The sequence below is a fragment of the Natrix helvetica genome (genome assembly GCF_964273705.1).
Source record: "Natrix helvetica genome assembly, chromosome: 3".
NCBI classification, from domain to species: Eukaryota; Metazoa; Chordata; class Lepidosauria; order Squamata; family Natricidae; genus Natrix; species Natrix helvetica.
This window is the reverse complement of record NC_138549.1, coordinates 94,635,785-94,656,294: the sequence shown is the minus strand read 5'-3', so window position 1 is coordinate 94,656,294 and position 20,510 is coordinate 94,635,785. Positions and strand designations below refer to the sequence as shown.

The 20,510-nt window shown below is 40.9% G+C and overlaps 1 protein-coding gene across 18 annotated transcripts in view; it reads left to right on the top strand.

Moving 5' to 3' along the window:
- The window catches only part of ADGRL2 (adhesion G protein-coupled receptor L2), a 265,400-nt gene that overhangs the window by 187,013 nt on the left and 57,877 nt on the right, over window positions 1–20,510 (top strand). For all 18 annotated transcript variants that reach the window (XM_081946479.1, XM_081946467.1, XM_081946480.1 and 15 more), the window contains one exon: window positions 8,320–9,120. In XM_081946479.1, the coding sequence (XP_081802605.1) occupies window positions 8,320–9,120 (801 nt within the window). The remainder of the gene's footprint in view (window positions 1–8,319; window positions 9,121–20,510) is intronic.

Below are 20,510 nucleotides of genomic sequence, written 5' to 3'. Positions count from 1 at the left end.
GCAGGAGGAAGTGTTTAAATATACATAAATATTATTTTCAGATCATTTGCTGAGCTCTTAGGACAAATGTGGATGCATTCCTGCCAGTCAAGTTTTTTTTTTTAATGTAAAAAAAAAATGATTTCTTTTGCAGTTAACTGAAGAAAACTCTGAATGGCATTGCAAAATACTATTCGGTGGTCATCTATTACATATTTTCCTAAGTTTTTTTTTATGCAGGACTAATGTCGATAGAATTTTTTTTTCTAACTGATGGACCAAATTTAGAGTTTAATTTTGAATAAATCTATTTGGAATTGATATTGGGTGAATATTTACTTTTTAAAATTACACATTATTTTTTTTTAAATCTCAGGCGAGCTTACTGGTGCTTCATTTAATTTGTGCTGCATTTAAAGTGTAAAAATATGTTTGTAGCATATGCTGAAATAAAATTAATTCTGTAGCCCAATAATTGATTCCTAACCAGGTGCAGAGCGGTAACCTTTCTAGTGACTGATTTAACACCAGCTTATTTCAAAACTGCAGATTTTTTAAAAAAATAATGAGGCCAATGGAACAATGTTAATAACTCTTAACTGCAGCCAAAGTATACTTACTGCTGCTTTTATTGAATACCTAATTTTGGTATCATTGCCCTTACACTTCAGCCAGTAGGATCTTCCTACTCACTGTATGAAAATCTCTCATTCAAAACTGCCTCTCTGTACCCATAGTAATTGTAGTTATATTGCCTTGCAGTTATATAAATATAACTGTAGTTATATTTATAGTGAGCAGAGAAAATTATTCAAACAATTTAATTTAAGGTACAAGTAATATGGCTATTCTTTTTTCTGTACTATCATTATGACATTACAAAAGGCATTTTATTCATACTTGTACATACTATATGTGCAGTAATGCCAAAATAAGGTACACATCTGTTCTCTGAAATTATCCATATTTCTGTGACGTATTCAAAATCTTCCCAGGAGCTTCACTTGCTTATTCAAATCTCTGCTCTTTTCCATAGCAACCTACTTTCAAATTTTAGCTTTCTTCTTTCTGCAATGCCCAAATTCTTCCTTTTTCTGCTTTTTTACATTCTGTTTGCAATGGGATTGTAAACCTTTCGGTATACATTTTGAAGGTGTTGGAAGCTTTGCATTGGTCATTCACAGCAACCACCGGTATTTCGGATATCATATACACGCGTGTTACAATTGTTATAAAACTGCTTATTGCACGTAATGTTGTGCATTTCGTTTACTTGCACTAAAGCACTGTGCTGCATGATATTTCATAGTTAATGCACTTATAATCCATCGTTTCAGGTTCAAGGCCATGGAGAGAGAAAACCATCCTTATCAGACAGTGCATATTGGCTTCTGACCTAATTTACTACCAATGCAGCTACAACATAAAGCACTATCATTTTTTTTATTATTTAAAACATGGAAGGATGACTGCAGTTTTTCATTGCAGCCTGACTTTTGTTATTGTTGACCTCACTTGGCCATTGATGGATGACTGTTTCATGCTAAGATTGTACTTCATCACTTTGGGCATTTCAATTTCTTGTCACAGCTAGGAGATCCAAAAGAGATCAATAGATTTAGGACTCCTACTTCCTTACTGTTTTTCTTTTTACAAAATTATTGCTGAAAAGGCCAAATGATCAAAAATCCAAAGTTCTTCAAGAATGAAGTTATGAGTTGTTCTCATGGATACCAGGGTAACACCTTAATGTTAACCCTGGAATACATGAGAACAATTAATAACTAACTATATGGTCCTGGACTGCATTCAGTTGAAAGCATCATTGGAGTAAAAAAAAAAAAAAAAACACCACCGCAAAACATTAGGAAGTCATAACATTTTTAATGTGATTATTTGTTCTCTTCATTTTGGAGCTTTTCCTCTAGGCACATATTATTGCATGTACAAGAAAGAGGAGAATAATCATCATATATGGCAGCTATTGGCCCTGCTATCTTAGAGCAGTTCAAGAAATAATCTCTAGCTGGAAAATGTGCTCAATTCTAGTGGACTCTACTCCCACCCCCATGAAGTTCTCAGAAGATCCTAGGACCATAATGGATAACCTATGACATGCGTGGGCACCTGCCTTTGCCAACCGCTCTTCTGGTTTCTGGTGCAAGTTAGTCTTCGTGGGCACCAGAGCACTGGAAAATGGCCTAAAAAACGGTAAAAAAACAGGCCATTTTTAAGTGATTTTTCAGGCTTTTGGGGCTGAAAACGGCCAGAAAACAGTCCCGAAAACGGCCTGAAAACGCTCCCAAAAGTAGCCCCCAAACAGGCATGCACACGCCATGTTTCTGAAGTAGCCCCAAAACAGGCATGCACACGCCATGTTTCTGGCACTCCAGCGCACCTGCACACAGACACACACACACATGCACACACATTCCACTTTGGGCACTCGATGCCGAAAAGGTTAGCCATCACTGCTCTAGGATTCCATAGAATAGATTTTGAAAAATCCTGGCCCAGAATATTTTCCAAAAAATTGAAAGCATAATACTTGAATACAATGAAATTTATTCCTAAGTAGGATAATGGGATAAACCTTCCTTAAGAGGATCTACTTTCTGTGTCTTATTGTAACTGTATATTTTCTTAGTTCCTCTGCTTACCTTGGAATTTCTTCCCTAGAACAGCAGGGCAGCACATTGCACAGTGCTCCGTTGTGACCTTTATTTTAAAAATGAAATCAAAACTAAACCACTGGCAAACTTACTTTAACCACAATGAGGAATAGAAGGCCCTGTGGCAAGGGAGATGTCTAGTATAAGAATAATGTATTTCAGTGTTCATACACTTCTATTATTGTTCAGAAATCAGTATATTATCAGTTGAACTCCAGGTACTCATTAATCTAGTCATTAAATGAACACCATAAATCCACCAGTTTATGTGGTAAATTATTTAGGGACCCTATATTACAAATGTGGGAGGACCCTACTTTTGTAGTTTCTTGCTATTTTCATGCAATCAGGGTTATATGAAATATATAGTATGTGTTCTGCTTCCCAATTTTAGCCATCTAAAATACATATAATTAATGGAAATGTTCTTTTATTTTCAAAAAAATACTTTCTTCTACGACCAATTCATCTTCTGTACAATTGCACATTTCCAAGGGAAACACTGTTAAAATCAGAATTATAAAGTAGATCTAAAATGCAAAGTTGAAATAAGAGTGTTATTGATTAAATTACAGAGCAATAGAGAAAAGCCCACTTGACATTTCTCTGAATTATGCAGTATATGTTGATACTCCAAATAACCTAAGTCAGTCCTTTTAGGATTAAAAAGCACATCAGAGGCACCACTTCATACATCTGTGCATGATGTTTTATATTAAGTCTTGTTTATATCCAGTAATTCTGTGGAAAACATTCAGAGGTATTTTATTTTCTAGCTGTACTATTGGAACTTGCAATTTTATTACTTTACCAGGCTGTCCCCAAAAATGTACAGCTGAATTCAATGTGCCCACTATGTACATGATACTAATATTTATTTGTTTGTTGACTTTATGCCCTTGTTTTAGTATTCTGAGCAGGTACATTGTTGTTTCTTTTAATATAGAATATGCTCACATCCACAAACATCAGGAAGTGATGGCTTACAAACCTCTTTTTAAAACTTTTTTTGGTCTATTTACTTGGTTATATTCTATTTCCTGGGATAGTAAATTGATTTAGATTTTTCAGATCCAGTAAAAATGGATCCTGGCCAGGTAAAACTGTATTTTAGTATCATTAAAATTAATAGAAGTAATTTAACTGTGTATTTTACAGTTAACGATTGAATCAAGTGCATAAGATTCATGTGGTAGACTATATCATTATTAAAGAGAAATGTGATGGTTTCAAATAATTACTGTCATGGAAAGGTTTTTTGGACAATGCCAGTGTGTTTAAAATAAATTTGGTATGAAATATGTAATAAATTTCCTTGGCATTGAGGCATGCTGCATTAAGAATGCCATGACCAACATTTTTCAAGGTGAATGATTTTCAACCAAAGCAAAAGTAAATAAAGCTATTTTATAGCTAGGTATTTATTTTGCAACACGTTTCTTATACATTTCACTCGAAGTCTTGCATGTATTCTGATAAATACGTAGATTTTCCCGTTGGTTTCAATAAGTAAAGAGCTATGCATGCAAGTAAGTATATGTGGACACAAATCAGCATTATTTATTTAAACAGATGAAAAAGTCCTACAGGGGAAGGAAATTTATGAAATTCTGTTTGTCAAAACATAGTTGTATTGACTGTTCATCTGAGCATCCTCGATATAGCCCTGTCTTGGATTAATTATATTAGACAAGTGGTTTGTTTTATTATCCCACATATTAAAAAACAGGATAATAAACAGTAATTTGGTACATATTCTGATGATAACTCTTTGTCCTGTTTTGTGTTAATCTGATGCAAAATACTTAAATTTACCTAAACGAAAAGATAAATCTGATTTTTGTTTCTTGTTTACTTCTTCCATCTCGACTGTTATACTTATTCATTTTAGATAGAGGATTTAATTCAGGCCTGTGTCTCCAGAGTTCTATATTCCACAGCATAAAATACCAAAAGCAGATCATGCAAATGTGTAACTTTGCTTATAAGGATTTTTGCTTATAAGCAAAACCTTTTAAGGTGTCAGAGAAAGAGATAATTGCATAATAGTCACATGGAATAATGCACAATATACTTTGACCTCCAGGAACAATTCCATATTCTCTCAGTAAGAGGAAAGTGCAGTTATAAATACAAATTTGTTCAAATTTTAATGTGGACCTTACCTTTTTCTCCCTCCCCACTCCTGGGATTGTTGATGACTTTTTCTGCATAACAAAAAAAAAATTCTTACCTTTCTTTATTCTTTTCTTTCCTCTGTCATTTTCTTTCCATTTGAATTATAGAAAACATGCTATGTATGTGAGGAACATTTCAACCCAGAATATTTCTGACATTGGCCTATAAAATGTTTCTAATATTCATTTAACTTTTGAATGTAAACCACCATGATTTTTAGTAGGTAGTGGGATAAGATATTGATGGAGCAGATGAAAAGATTTATTATTTCTAAAATTGAAATCCCAACATTCCCATTTCTAAGCAGGGGGAATGAAACCAGGGTAAACTGCATAATTTACATTAAACCACTGTAGCAAATCGAAAGATGAGGTGAACTGATGGAATCAAGGTAGCAAGTTTTTTTTTCACTTTTACTACTTAAAAGTCACCTGTGAAAGTATCTATTATTAGGTTTGTGATTCATTCATTCTCTCTCTCTCTCTCTCCCTCCCTCCCTCCCTCCCCCCCTCTCTCTCATATTTATTTCTCTTTCTCTGTCTCTGTCTCTCATCTCTTTCTCCCTCCCTCCCTTCCTCTCATCTCTCTCTTTCTCTCCCCCTCCCTCCCTCCCTCGCTCCCTCCCTGTGTGTGTGTGATGTGGTGGAGGTAAAGAACTTTTCATTGAATCACATTTCTTGGCTCTGGGTGATAATAATCCATTCATTCTCCAAAACAAATGACCGTTTTTACTCCTTTGTCCTCTAGAACCTCTATTTCTTAACAATGGTGTTTTCAACCAGCGATACAGCTAACATGAAGAAGGTATCCCCTTCCCTCTCTCATCATGATGAGAGGGAAAGCATGTTCCATGGAAAAAAAGTATAATCCAACCTTCCCAAGATGTTCCACTCTTACTTATAGAATTTGTCAAGAGCAAAAATTGTTTTATCTTAAGGTTCGCTGCTAGGATTTTCTGAATGAGAAAAGAGTTTGGCTATCTCTCTGAAGATTGTTTTTCTATAATTGGCAATAGCAAAAAAGAAAGAGATTGTTTAAATAGTAAAATTGGTAATCTTATCTCCTACGTGGCAGAAAGGGAAAGGTCAGCCTACTTAAAGACTTTTCTAAAACTGAACCGTGTGATCTTGAAAACAGCGGTATGAATTATAATATATGAGCATTAAGGACTGTGTCTCTACCTTTGCATAGTTTAACTTCATTTTCAATACTTGTAAAATGAAAATGTGTTTTCCACAATGCCATCTATGTGCCCAAATTATTTGTTTTGTATGCACCCTTAGCTCTTCATTTGTATTATTTTAGGCTGAACTGCTGGACTTTACTGTCATCATTGAATAGGCTTTGAGATATTATCAATTACCTACCTTACAGGCTGGAATGATCAGCTGTAGAAAAATTCATAGCCAAAATAAGTGGTCACATTCAGATTTGTAGATTTTTTTTTCTTCTGAAAATTCTAAAATTGGGAAATATTTGATTTAAAGGAAAACTCAAAAGCTTCTATAAATCCATTGACTGAGCACAGCATAGACTTTTGAGACGAGTGGTATATTGAGTGGATACATACATCATGTTAAGCTGTTCTGTGGTTTGTTTGCTTTTGGTTTAGGGTGCTGAATAATCTCAGCCAATTGTGGTTTGTTCAGTAACTCTATGCCATAGCTCAATCCACTGTCCGTTATTCTTAAGAGATATTCTTCTATGTTGTAATTACTTACATGCATGCCCAATTTTATTTGCATTTTTGTCCACTTCACTCTTAACTGAAAAGTCCAGTAAAGCTAAATACCACAAGAAATTGTATCTTTTTAAAAAGAAATTAAAGAAACATCTGTATTTGGAAAAATGGCAGAGTAAACTCACCATGAATTGGAGATTTACATAAAAAGCAAACCAGTTGAGAACTCTCACAGTGCCCAAATATATTGGATTTGCTTCTTGTTCAACATTTGGATTTTGCAGTCTCAAAGAAACTTGCAAGAGGCTAGTCTGAATTAAATATTTTATACATAAAGGCTAATCCAATTTTATTAGTATCTCTTGCAATTTCAGTAATAGTAACACTTCTTTCTGGCAGAAGAATAAGATTGGGGTCCCGAAAGAGATCTGCGTATGCAAATCCACTTAGCTTCTCCTTTAACCAAAGATGTTTCTTTATACTAAAATACAATATATAAAACACATGCATATGATAGCATATTAATAGAAGGCCTTTTTACATGCACTTGTTAAGGCTGCTTGGATAACAGAAGGCTATGTATATCATGCATTAGTCAAGTCTTTCATTATTTATTCAGGTTGACTAAGTGAAACTGCATCCCAGCATTTTCTGTACTGCCTCTTTAACCTACTAAAATGATTGATCCATGTTCACTTATGTAACTGTAGAATCTTTCTCCAGCTAGGTTTTCCTGTTGTCTGTTTCTCTCTATCCAATGTTGTGCAGTTCTTATTCTTCCTGTGTTTAACATCTGTTGACTAATTTAATCTTCGCCTAATAGTCAATTTGTGTTAATCTTCTTTTTTTTCCCTTGCACTTTTTTTTTCATTTTTCTTCCGATGCTTGAAATAGAAGTGGAGCAAAAAGGTAAATAACATATATAGTCCAAACCCCTCAGCTCCTTGTTATGTGCCTTATGGATGTTGACCTCTTCCCTTTCCCCTTCCCCACAACACTCCAAGACTGTAATAATTAGCAGGATTTCATAAGTACCCTTCCTTAAAAGAAGTTGATTTTTTTGCAATTTTGCAATAAACTGACTTGGCTGCTAAACTGACTCGGCTATTTAAAAGCAGGTGGTGGGATTTAGTATCTGATGGCACCTGCTCTGAGATGAAGACTCCCGTTGCTTTCTTCCACCCTCTCTTTCTCTTTCCCTGTCTTTCTCTTACCCATGACGACTATTTGTTAATAAAAATGTCATCTTGCTTGGCTTTCCAGAACCCTCTCCATAGCATGCCATAATTACAGGGTTCCTGGTCTGTTCCATCCATTGCTTTGGTTGCTCTTTATTTCTGTTGCTCTTGATGAAGGTCTATGGATCTGATGTTTTAATTTTCATTTTTCCCCCTTGTATGTTGAAGCAGCTTTATTTTCAGTCTGAGGGTTTCTGAATGTTTCTTGAAAATGTTAAGAATTAAAAACATCTACCGACCAGTTGAGCTGCTCTACACCAATTAGAAGTTTGGGAGAATAAATGCTTTTATGCAAGGGTAGTTCTATTTTTTTCCAGATTTAGTAACATGCCATACAACCTTGCTTTGTTGTCAGAGAAAAGACTGTGTAACTTTTAAGAACCACAGTGACAAAGGTTAATACATGTATTAATTGCATATGAACTATAAGGCATTGCTGTTAGTTGAAGGGTTTTTTGTTTCTTTAAAGTTATTCAGACAGTGTGCTTGCCTAGATTTTATGGATATTGTGAATGTTATTCATTTTTTAAAAAAATATCTGTCTTGTCTTGCTTCTTTCTGTGGCTACCAGTTTTTGTTTGCCCTGGGACATTGAAAGCTGTGGTGGATTCCCCAAATTTATATGAAGCTGAACAAAAGGCAGGTGCATGGTGCAAAGATCCTCTTCAGGCTGCAGATAAAATATACTTCATGCCGTGGACTCCATACCGCACTGATACTTTGATAGAATATGCATCTTTAGAGGACTTCCAAAATGGACGCCAACAGACAACATATAAGCTTCCGAATCGAGTGGATGGTACAGGATTTGTGGTATACGATGGCGCGGTCTTTTTTAATAAGGAAAGAACCCGAAACATTGTCAAATTTGACTTAAGGACTAGAATTAAGAGTGGAGAAGCTATTATAAATTCCGCCAACTACCATGACACATCCCCTTACAGATGGGGGGGAAAGACTGATATTGATCTGGCAGTGGATGAAAATGGCTTATGGGTAATTTACGCAACAGAACAAAACAATGGAATGATAGTCATTAGCCAACTCAATCCATACACTCTGCGCTTTGAAGCAACATGGGAAACAACCTACGACAAACGGGCAGCATCTAATGCTTTTATGATATGCGGGGTGCTTTACGTTGTGCGATCAGTTTACCAAGACAATGAAAGTGAAACTGGTAAAAATGCAATCGACTATATTTACAACACCAGGTTAAGCCGAGGAGAATATGTAGATGTTCCTTTCCCCAACATGTATCATTATATTGCTGCTGTGGATTACAATCCAAGAGACAATCAACTGTATGTGTGGAACAACAATTTCATCCTACGATATTCTCTTGAATTTGGTCCACCTGATCCTGCCCAAGGTAGGAATTCTCTTTTTAACTATTTAAATAAATAAATTGCTTATACATAAATAAACTGCTTAATAAAATGAGATTTGAAATTAGAATGAATGCTGCTTGCCAAAACAAAAACAAGAGGACAGTTTTGCTCTAAATTTTACCTATGCCATGCCGAAACAAGGACAGTTTTTAAATACTAAATACACTATTTGTAATACCCCATGTATTTGTAATGAGAAATATGTTAGCATTGGCGCTTTCCTCTCACTTCACAATGAAATTTATAAATAAGTTAATTATTTTGTGCTAGCTTTAGAAAAGTATGTGATGATAAAGCAACTCATAGAGACTGTTTTGTTTTTCCCCGAACGTTGTGAAGGTTTTCATTTCAGTTTCCATTTTGAGCTCCGAGGAATGTGATTTAATATTTTTGTTGCAAGGTACTCCATTCTCATATTTCCAATTATGTGGCAAATGCAGAACCAAATATGTATAGGAACCTAAAAGATAGTATCATTATATAAACTGCCAGAGAGCAGATATTTAGGAAGCTTCATGAGTGAAGAAATGTCTCTATTATACTATGGTTCACATATAGATATTAAACACTGAGAATGTTGTTTAGAAAGATAATTGGCAAGGGAATGCAGTAAAATATATTGTTACAAGCTGCTGAAATCCACTTATTTTAAAATATGTTATGCACAGAAACCTTTGTGGACTTTGCTTTTTTTGTTTTCATTTTACTTTATATATTTTTATTAGTTGTTCCTCTTCATCTGTTGATGAACTTTTATCACTTCTATTATATAGAACTGGTTGCATGATGCACTGTAAATGTAAAAGAACTATAGGATCAGAAGTGCTATAAAGTAAGTTAGGTCTATATAGGTATAAAAGTGCTATAGAAGTGTGCAAATACAACTATGGATAGTATGTATCTTCATTTCTGAATAGAAAACAGCTCATCCTGAGTAGTTAGATCAATGCCATCAGTTGAGAAACAAAAGAGGAGAGGAATTGGGTTAGCCTTGAGCTTAATTTTATTAGAGGTTGTGCTAAGAATTTGAAAAGTTACCTGTTCAATCAGTATTCCATTGAATATATAGGAAAATGTGTAAAGGCTACTTTGCTGAGCTTTTTAAGGCAATGAAGTAAAACTCATATATCCATATATCTATATCAATATTGGTATCAATACCACGGTGGCACAGTGGTTAGAGTGAAGAATTGCAGGCTACATCTGCCTCACCAGGCTCAAGGTTGACCTAGCCTTCCATCCTTCCGAGGTGGGTAAAATGAGGACCCAAATTTTGGGGGGCAATATGTTGACTCTGTAAACCACTTAGAGAGGGCTGTAAAGCACTGTAAAGTGGTATATAAGTCTAAGTGCTATTGCTATTGCTACAAATACAGATTAGACTAACAGAGTTGGAAGGGACCTTGGAGGTCTTCTACTCCAATCGCCTGCTTAGGCAGGAAACCCTGTATCATTTCTTTATGGTGTGTATACATATGTATACACACACACACACATACATGTACGTATATAATACAAACACAGAGAAACATGTTACAAACACACACACACACACACACACACACACACACAAATATTTTCTATATTACCAGTACTTCTTTAAATCATTTCATTTAGAATACTTTTCATGCTAATTTCTTAAAAGAAATATAATACATCTTCTATTTAAATGACTAGCATTAAATTTTATATTTTTACAGCCCAAAATGCATACATATAGGTAGTCTTCAACTTACAATACTTTTTGAGCGACTGTTCAATGTTACAATGGACTGAAAAAAGTGACATGACTATTTTCACACTTACGACCATTGTAGCACTCCCCATGGTCACATGATCTAAAATTCAGATGCTTGGCAACCAACTCTCATTAATGACAGTTGCCGTGTCCTGGGGGGGTCATGTGATCACCATTTGTGACAATGGGAAGGCCAGACTCACTTAACAATGAACTGAACAGTGGACAGCATCCATCCATGTGACAAATTTGGGCAAACTTGGATCCAATAGGTTTTATGTCTTATTATCTGCTAAACCAAGGGTTTCAGGTTTACTGTAATCTATAATTTATAAAAATGCTAAATGTAAGAAAGAAATATTCATGCAAACAATTTTTTTTCAATAAGAGCTTTGTATAATTCCTATGTTTTATTTATTGTTTCTGCTTTATAGGAATAATATGCTGCATGGTCACAATAAATATGCAGCAGCCGGTTGATATGAGCAAGCAGAGAAAGAAATGTAGTTAATAGTTATTTTTAAAAAGCATAACGTATATAATCCACTCAATTCAAATGAGTTGGGAAGTGTTGCAGGAGATTTTTTTTTTAAAAGAAATACTGGATTGGACCCAAACTTAGTGTTACTTTCATTAAATCCATTAAAGTTAATAGGACAAATTGATTTCAGTGAGCCTGTTCTAAATATGATTACATCTGGGTCTGATCCAATGAAATAAACAAATGCATTCTCCGGTGCACTGTTTGGAGTGTCCAAACAAGGGTTAAATTCTGTCCCACTGCCCAAGGACTGAAATTCTTTGGCCATGCCCTCTGGCTCCTTCCATTCTCAGTTTTTCAATTCAGTCCAAAGCCCATCGGACGTATTTACAGCCTTAGCTGAAAGAATTTCAAATACTATTTCCCTTAGCATAGCTCTTTATTGTTTTACCTTCCGTTTTAGTTAGTTAGCCTTCCTTGCTTCGCTGCCTCGCTTGCCTTGCCCTGAGAAGCCGGATTCGCTCTGGATGGAGTGGCACGCTTCTTACCCTCCCGGGGGGGCCGTCACCTCCGCAGTGCTGCCGCCCAGCTAAGCTTCATTGGCGAGACCATCCAAAGTTTCAGCGGCCCGTCCAGCATTTGGGAGGCACATCTAGCGACTCCAGCGGCCGTGCGGTGAAGAGATTAAACAGGAGCAGCCATCCATCTGCCGGAGGTGCACCATGTGTGTCTCGCTGGGCATGGCCATCTTGGGAAGTGGCAGTGGCCATTTTGAAGGTGGTTTTTCCTCCACTGAAAAGCCGAATTGCTGCTCATTGCTGCCAGAGCTCCAGGACCCAGCAGATCCACTTCTCCTTCCTGCAGCAAGCTTCGGGCAAGTGCTTGGGCGTTCAGAGGCCTTGGCAGCTGCCATTCCTCCACGGGCCTTCCCCCTGCCAGTAGCAAGTTCCACCTGTGGTCCCAACAGTGTTCTGCCCCTCTTCCTGATCATAGCACCTCAGTCTGAGTGAGTGCATGGGTGGAATTTATCGCAGCCTCCCCCCGGGCGACGGAGCCCCCGAGCTTTAGGTTCCCGGCCTCCCGGAGGAAGGGGGGCAAAGGGGGCTTCTCAGCCAGCGCAGCCCAAGCGGGAAAAGAAGAAGGGAAGCCCGGGGACGCAGCCACCCCCTCCCCATTTAGTGGAGCCAGCGGGCGGCCCCCATCCGGGAGGCAGGAGGACAGCCCCGCGTGCCCCTCCCGCAGCTCCTGCCTTTCCCCGCAGGGCCCTGGACCCCCCGCGACCCCCGCCACCAAGGCCCGGGAGATGCGCTGGCGGGGCAGGCGGAAAGTTTGTCCCCTCCCCGGCAAAGTTGCCTCCCCCGCCCCCCGAGACCCGGCCCAACCTTGCGTGCCGGGAAGGCGGCCAGAGCCCACGCGAGACGGCGCGCCTGCCACGTGGAAGAGCAGCGTAAGGTGTGGAGGCGTCCCCGAGCACCTGTCCTCTCCCCCCCCCCAGTCGCCTCTCGCCCAGGCGGCTCCCAGCCAGGGAAAGTTTGCCGGGCGTCGCGTGGCGCCTCCCGCACTGCCTGCCTCCCCCGCCCCTTCCCCTCCCCCCACGCTTACCTCCTCCGCCTCCGCCGCCGCCTCTGGAGCAGCTGTGCCTGCTGCGGTTGGGAGGCGGCGGCGCATAGCCTTTCCGCGCTTGCTCCGCGCCGGCCGGGGAATCTCGAGCTGCTGCCGCCGCCGCTTCTGCCTCTCCGGGGTCGCCGCCTCTGCAGCCGCTGCCACCGCCCGCTTCCTTCAGAACGCTTAAAATGACGCTCCGAGCAACCCGGAAGTCACTTCCAGTTTGTTCGGAGGGTGGTTTTAAGCGTTCCGAAGGCTTCAGGGACGGTCCCTGAAGCCTCCGGGGGGGGCGGGGGAGGCTCTTTTCGCCCTCCCCAGGCTCCTATAAAGCCTCTGGAGCCTAGGGAAGGCGAAAAATAGCTTTTAGAAAGGTGAACTCAGCTGGCCAGCGCGCGCATGCGCACTGGCCAGCTGACAGGGCAGAGCCTCGCGTGCCCTGACAAATGGCTCCACGTGTCACTTGTGGCACGCGTGCCATAGGTTCGCCATCACGGCCCTAGAGTCTGGCATGGAAGATCTTCTCAAATTACCAGAGGTCGATGCTCTGGTGGCGGCCCTGACCTCTAATTCCATCCTTCCCCCAGATCTCTTGGAAGGGCTCAATGCGGAAGATAAGAGAATGGAAAGGGCTTGTCATAAGACCCACCAGGCTGCGGCATGGGCCATTAGGGCTTCCACCTCGGCCTCTTTCTTTAGCAGGGCATCTATTGCCTGATTGCGTCAACTGCTCACCCATATTCCACAGCAATGTTTGCTTCCAGAGCCATGCCGCTAACATCACCTCCCTCCGGCTCTTATGGCTCCACCATTGGAACATGGACATGATATCTAAATGGAAGCTCGTGTTTGCTCCCTTCAAGGGTGCCAGGTTGAGTACCTTAGACTCTGTCCTTATTGAGAATAAGGACAAGTGGAAGGTTATGCCTTCCGTCTCATGTAAACCAGACCACAGGAATTCTTCCTTTCGGAAGCAGTCCTTTCGAGCCACTGACTAGCAACCTAATTCCTCCTCCATTTCCACCTCCTTCCAATGCCCTTATGCCCAGGGCTCCGAACGAAACCAGGACAGGCAGCCTTTTAGGGACAGGATCTGTCACCAGTCCTTCTCTAGATGGCCATTTTGAGGCGGATCAGCCAACAAGCCATTCTGCCACAACAAATGACCACCAGTCATACACCCTTATAGGGGGTCGGCTTCAACTGTTTGCAGAACGTTGGGAGATGACCACGTCAGATGCGTGGGTACTGCAAACAGTGAGGGTCAGCCTCACCCTAGAGTTCATTTCCCTTCCCCCAACATTTCATTCATGTCCCACCCCCAGGTGTGCCATCAAGAAGGAGCTCATGGAGACAGAGATTTGTCATCTGACAGAAATAAGGGCCATAGAACCGGTTCCCCTGGGGCAGCAGAGGAGGGGGTTCTACTCCATCCTCTTTCTAGTTCCAAAAAGCTTAGGAGGGTGGAGGGACATCTTGGACTTGAAGAAACTCAACTATCATCTTGCCTACAAGAAGTTCAAAATGCAGTCCCTCCAATCCTGGGCAGCCTTCGGCCAGGGGATCTGATGACTTTCATCAACTTACAGGAGGCCTACCTCCACATTCTGATAAGACTGACCCACAGGCGATTCCTGCGGTTTTATTATGCCGGTTGTCATTACCAGTATCGGGCCCTCCCCTTCGGCCTGTCATCAGCCCCAAGGGTCTTCACAAAGATACTGGCCGCAGTGGAGGCGGAACTCCGAAAGCGACCCATTCGTCTACAACGTTATCTGGATGACATTTTGATCCAGTCATCCCACACGCAAGCGTTACGGGACCTGAAAGTCACCATGGACTTCCTGCAGTACCACGGGTTTTCCATTAACCACAAGAAGAGTCATCTCCCTCTCCACACGAGTGTGTTACACTTGGGAGCGGTGATCAACACTTCAATATGTCTTCTGTCCCTGTCTCCAGATCGGATTCACAGGTTCCAAGAGCTGGTACAGCAGGTTCAACAGTCTCCCTCCCTCCCCGTGGTCCTTCTGTCGCAATTGCTGGGCAATATGATTTCCTGTCTGGCAATTGTTCCCTGGGCAAGGCTGCACGCAAGAGAGTTGCAATGGTTCCTCCTTCCATCACAGAGATCCAATGCCAGCAACTCCAGGACCTGTGTTCACCTATCACTGAAAGTACTACGCTCCCTCAGGTGGTGGCAAACACCAGCATTGATGAAGGGCTTGTTGTTCCATGAACCCGAGCATGTGATCCTCACGTAGGATGTCAGCCTCTTCAGGTGGGGAGCTCACCTCCACAACAAGATAGTGCAAGGCAGGTGGTCCACCAACGAGCTCGCCTACAACATCAACTGGCTGGAGTTGAGGGTGGTCTGCCTTGCTCTGCACAAGTTCCAGTCAGACCTGCAGGGGAGCCATGTGCTTGTCAGGATGGACAATGAGGTGGTGAAGGCGCACATCATTGCCAAGGCGGCACCTGATCCACAGCGTTGTTGGTGGAGGTGGATGCACTCGGATGGTGGGCAGAGCATCATGTAAGTTCCATAAGAGTGGAAAACATATCGGGGATAAACAACGTTCGGGTGGATTGGTTAAGCAGGGCCACTCTAGATCAGTGGGAGTGGAGCCTCCATCCAAACCTGTTCCGTCAACTGTGTCTCAGATTCGGCACTCCACTAGTCGACATTTTCGCCACTCCGGAGAATGCCCAACTTCCCCGCTTTTTCACCAGGTACAGCTTGCCTCAGACTGAAGGGGTAGATGCGCTCAACTGCCCTTGGCCCACGGGCCTGCTTTACGCTTTCCCGCCATTGCCTCTACTTCCTAAAGTCATCAGGAAGATTCGGCTAGAACAAGCAGAAGTGCTGCTGGTGGCCCCTTACTGGTCATGGAGAACTTGGTTTGCCGACCTCACCAACCTCTCGGTCAGCCAGCCTTGGAGAATTCCCCAGGAATTGGTCTCCCTCAGCCAGGGGGTCATACAATTCCCCAGGAATTGGTCTCTCTCAGCCAGGGGTTCATACAACACCCAGAGCCCCAGTGGCTCAATCTGACCGCCTGGCACTTGAGGAGGATCTCCTAGCTCAAGCCAAATTCTTGAGGCAGGTCATTCATACCATCCAGGTGGCCCAGCGTCCTTCCACCACTAGGATCTACAGAGCCACGTGGTCAGCCTTCTCCACCTGCTGTGGCTCACACTTTCTGCATCTCTCCCTCAAGTACTGGACTTCCTCCAAGAGGGATTCAATAAAGGACTAGCTCCAAACACCTTACGATGCCAAGTCACTGCACTGGCCACTGTAACATCTGTAGATTCTCCCCAATCACTCAGCTGTCACCCCAGCATACAGGCCTTCCTTAGGGGCACATCAAACCTGCGACCGCAGGTGATCCATCGATACCTGTCCTGGGACCTTGCTGTTATTCTCAGGGCTCTCTCAGAACCACCCTTTGAACGTCTCCGATCTTCTTCCATCAGGCACATTTCCTTCAAGTCAGCCTTCCTCATTGCCATTACATTGGCGAGGGTGTCAGAACTGGCAGCCCTGTCAGTCAGGGAGGATTTGTGCCTCATCCATAGAGACAGGGTCATTCTCTGGCTGGACCCATCATTTACTCCGAAGATCAATTCCTACTTTCAAAGGGCCCAGGAGCTTGTTCTCCCAAACTTTTGCCCAAGACCCACGCATTCTAGATAACTCCGTTAGCATACCCTCGACGTGCAGAGAGCATTGAAGCGGTACATCAAGCATACATCCTCCTTCCGACGCTCAGAGACCTTATTTGTCTCGTTTCAATCGGCGGCCATGGCCCAAAAAGTTTCATCTTCCACCATCAGCCGTTGGCTTAAAGCTTGTATTTCCCTGGCGTACGAGCACCAGGGTAGCTCTGCACCTCCCAGACTGACAGCGCACTCAACCTGAAGTGCAGCGACTACCATGGCCTGGGCTACCCAGGCCTTGATTGAGGAGATCTGCAAAGCTGTGACCTGGGTGACACCATCCTTATTTGTTAGGCACTACAAGCTGGACAAATACACCTCTGCAGATGCTGTCTTCGGAAGAGGTGTCTTGCAGAGCATGGTTTCTGCTGAATTTTGACGTGGATTGTGGACCTTATTGGAGGCACCCGCCCTAGTGACATTTTGCTTGGGCATGTCCCTTGCTTGGACACTTGGCTTACCTGAAGGGTCATCTCAGTGCACTGCAGGAGTGTCCAACCCCACCCTGGGGTATTATTTGCAGGATGTCCTGCTTTTCCTTGTGAAGATCCTTTGCCATGCGGACATCCATCTCAGATGGACCATGCCTTTATTGAAAAACTGAGGAAGGAAGGAACCAGAGGGCGTGGCCAAAGATTTTCAATCCAGTCCTTGGGCAGTGGGACAGAATTTAACCCTTGCTTGGACACTCCTGCAGTGCACCAAGAATGACCCTTCAGGTAAGCTAATGGTCATTTCATTCTTTGACATCCATTTTCTTTTCAGGAATGAACATTCAGGGACAAAGAACATCAGTTAAACATTTTTTTAAAAAATGATTAGAGTTTATATATACTTCTTGGGGTTGAAGCAGATATAAGCAATTGTTTCTACCCTTCTCTGCTTTTAGAAAAGAAATTGTCCTAATATCAAACATTTAATAGTGTCACAGGGTCAAAATGTCCACTGCGGAAGCCAAGGCCTATTCTTGTAGAATATCTAATTTTAAGACCATTATAGGGAATTCAGCAATCACTTTACTTGTGATGCATTCGGTAATGACATCTTCAGAGACTCAACAAACCCTGTCTTTTATCTTGTAGCCTGTCAGTACCTGTGTGCACCACAACTTCCTTCTTCAAAATGGTTCAAATACCGCATTTGCCCTCTTTTCACCAAATGGAATTATTTATCTCACTCTATCTTAGTCTCCCCCATAGCTAAATATCATACTTAACCTCTCCCATGTCATTGTTTCCTCCTAAGAAGTGATATTCCTCATGTTACTTCTCTATATTATATTGCAGTGTCGGTAGCAGTGCCAGAATTATTTATAGAAGGGTTTCATAAAATGCTTAAGTTTTCTATTCCTGCAGCATTAAAACCATAGCTTAAACTCAATCTTTCAGGCCCCATGCAAAATTAACTTCATGGAATATCAAGGATTGTGGACGAATTAATTCTTTTAGGGCTTAAGGTATTTCTCAGACTTCATACAGTTTAAAGTTCAGAACCCTTGTATACCATTCAGAAGACTAGCAAAGCCCTTGACCCGGGCAATAAAGCAAAAACTTAAACTAAATCAGGGATTTAGTTTTAATTCCTTTTATTATATTGCTTTTTCACAGTTCCTCTAATGGCTCACAAGGCCTATGTGGTATTCTCCCCTTCTGCCACTGACTCTTAAAGAGCTCCAGCTTCCAAATTAGGTTAGGTTGACCAAAGCTATCCAATGAAGTAAATGAAAGAATAGGAAACAGAATCCAGATCTTCTCATTCACAGTGTGGCAGGAGTATATATTACTATTACTACTGCTATAGATGCTATTCCTGTTTACTACTTTTTTTTTAACTTTGATATACTGGCCTACATTGCTTTTGAACACTTCTTTAGAAAGGTAATACATTAAGAAGATCTCATTTCCTTTGTATCTAAAACTCAAGAATATGTTAAACAATTATAGCAATAGCAATGTCACTTAGACTTATATATCACTTCACAGAGCTTTACAGCCCTCTTTAAGCAGCTTACAGAGTCAGCATATTGCCTTCAACAATCTGGGTCCTCATTTTACCGACCTTGGAAGGATGGAAGGCCAAATCAACTTTGAGCCAGTCAGGATCGAACTGCTGGAAGCTAGCAGAATTAGCCTGCAATGTTGCCTTTCAACCACTGTACCACCACTTATATTTGATTTTTTAAATATTATTTTATATAGTATATTATTTTGGAAGAAATCTATTATTTTTCATCTGTTATGTTACAGGAAAACCATTTTCTGACTTTACAGGCTGATGCTTTGATACACTTCCCAGAAATTCAAAAGCCAAGATTAAAAACAGGATTAATAGTATCTTCTCATATTTTCCATGAAAAAAGTCCCCAGTATTATAGGGCTTTTTTCTGTCTTAAGTATGGTACAGGTTTATATCCCTTTGACTCTGAGATATTTTTTTTCTTAATTACTCCCTGGACCGATCTCTTGTTGATATTTATGCATTTAAGTGATTTCTGACACTTTCAGAGGCATGAAACTAGGCTGTATAACCAGATAAATAGCAATACAATTAGATCATATCAGCCGTACGAGATGATACAATATTCTTCCAACCAATTTGCATGAGTTGCTGTAGTTATGTCTTTTGTTCCAACATGAGAAACTTCTCTCACTTTTCCTCCTTAAACAGCAGAGCCATAATGTGCAATTACTCACCACATTTCAGAATGTCGATAGGAATCCTGTAATCAACATGGATTTATTTTTAATTCCAACATACTGCATAAGTTTAAAGCAGCTGAGCATCATAGAAACAGTTTCCAAATTTCTATGCAGTTATCCCAAATGCAAACAACAGCAAAACCCTTTTAACTAGTATGGCTACCAGATCGGCTGAATTGACTGATACCTTATAAAAGAAGATAACGCTAATTGTTACTTTCTGCCAAACATCTTCTTCTGCAAACCTTGCTTAATGTCTATTTTGCCAAATCTGTTAGGATGCTTGTGGTGCCACCTTTAGGGAAGGAAGTGTAGTTATCCTCCATTCAGATTGTACATGAGTAGAAATCTGACTTTTCTACAGGGTGTCTTTTTAATCATTCTGGGCATTTAGATTCAGTGTTTAAACTTTAAATAATTCTACAGCACAGGTAGCATGAGTACTAAATTGTGCACATCGTTTTTTTTCCAGACAAAGCAGATGTATTTCAGAACTCATTTTTTAAATAGCTACACTGACGGCAGTGGTATCTGTCTTTGCAAATGAACAGCTGCACATAGAGTGCCGTATGAAATTATATGCTCTTGTGATTTTAACCTCCTAGCTGGACTCAAAAAAAGAGTCATTGTGATCCCTTTTAGTGATGTTAAGCTGTAGGGCACAAGGGTAGCTTAAATGAGTTAGAAGCTGTCAGAAGTAAGAGGATCTGTGAGAGTATTAATTGCACTATTGTTGATACAGATTTCTGTCATGGAGAAACGACTTAATTAAACACATGGTGTCTAGAATATCAGTAATAAGGAAAACCTCCCCCAGATTCTTTCCATAGCGCCCCAAGATCTGAAGCAGTAGTGGCTTCTTGACACTTTCCCAAGCATTGGTGAGGCTTTTGACAACATTAATTGAGAAAGCATTGGGAGTCTGGCTGCATTGTAATCAAAAGAAAATTACAGAGATTTCACAAGATGCCAGACAAGTACTTACAGAGAAGCTAGACAGGTTTGAGGAGTCTGCTTCCTTTTTTTTTCTTTTTCAACAGGTAGGCTGAATAGAAAGTTCAGCAAGATTTCACAGGCGGTACTCTATCAGACTAGCAATGAAATGTGGCACTTCACAAGGGTCCTTTA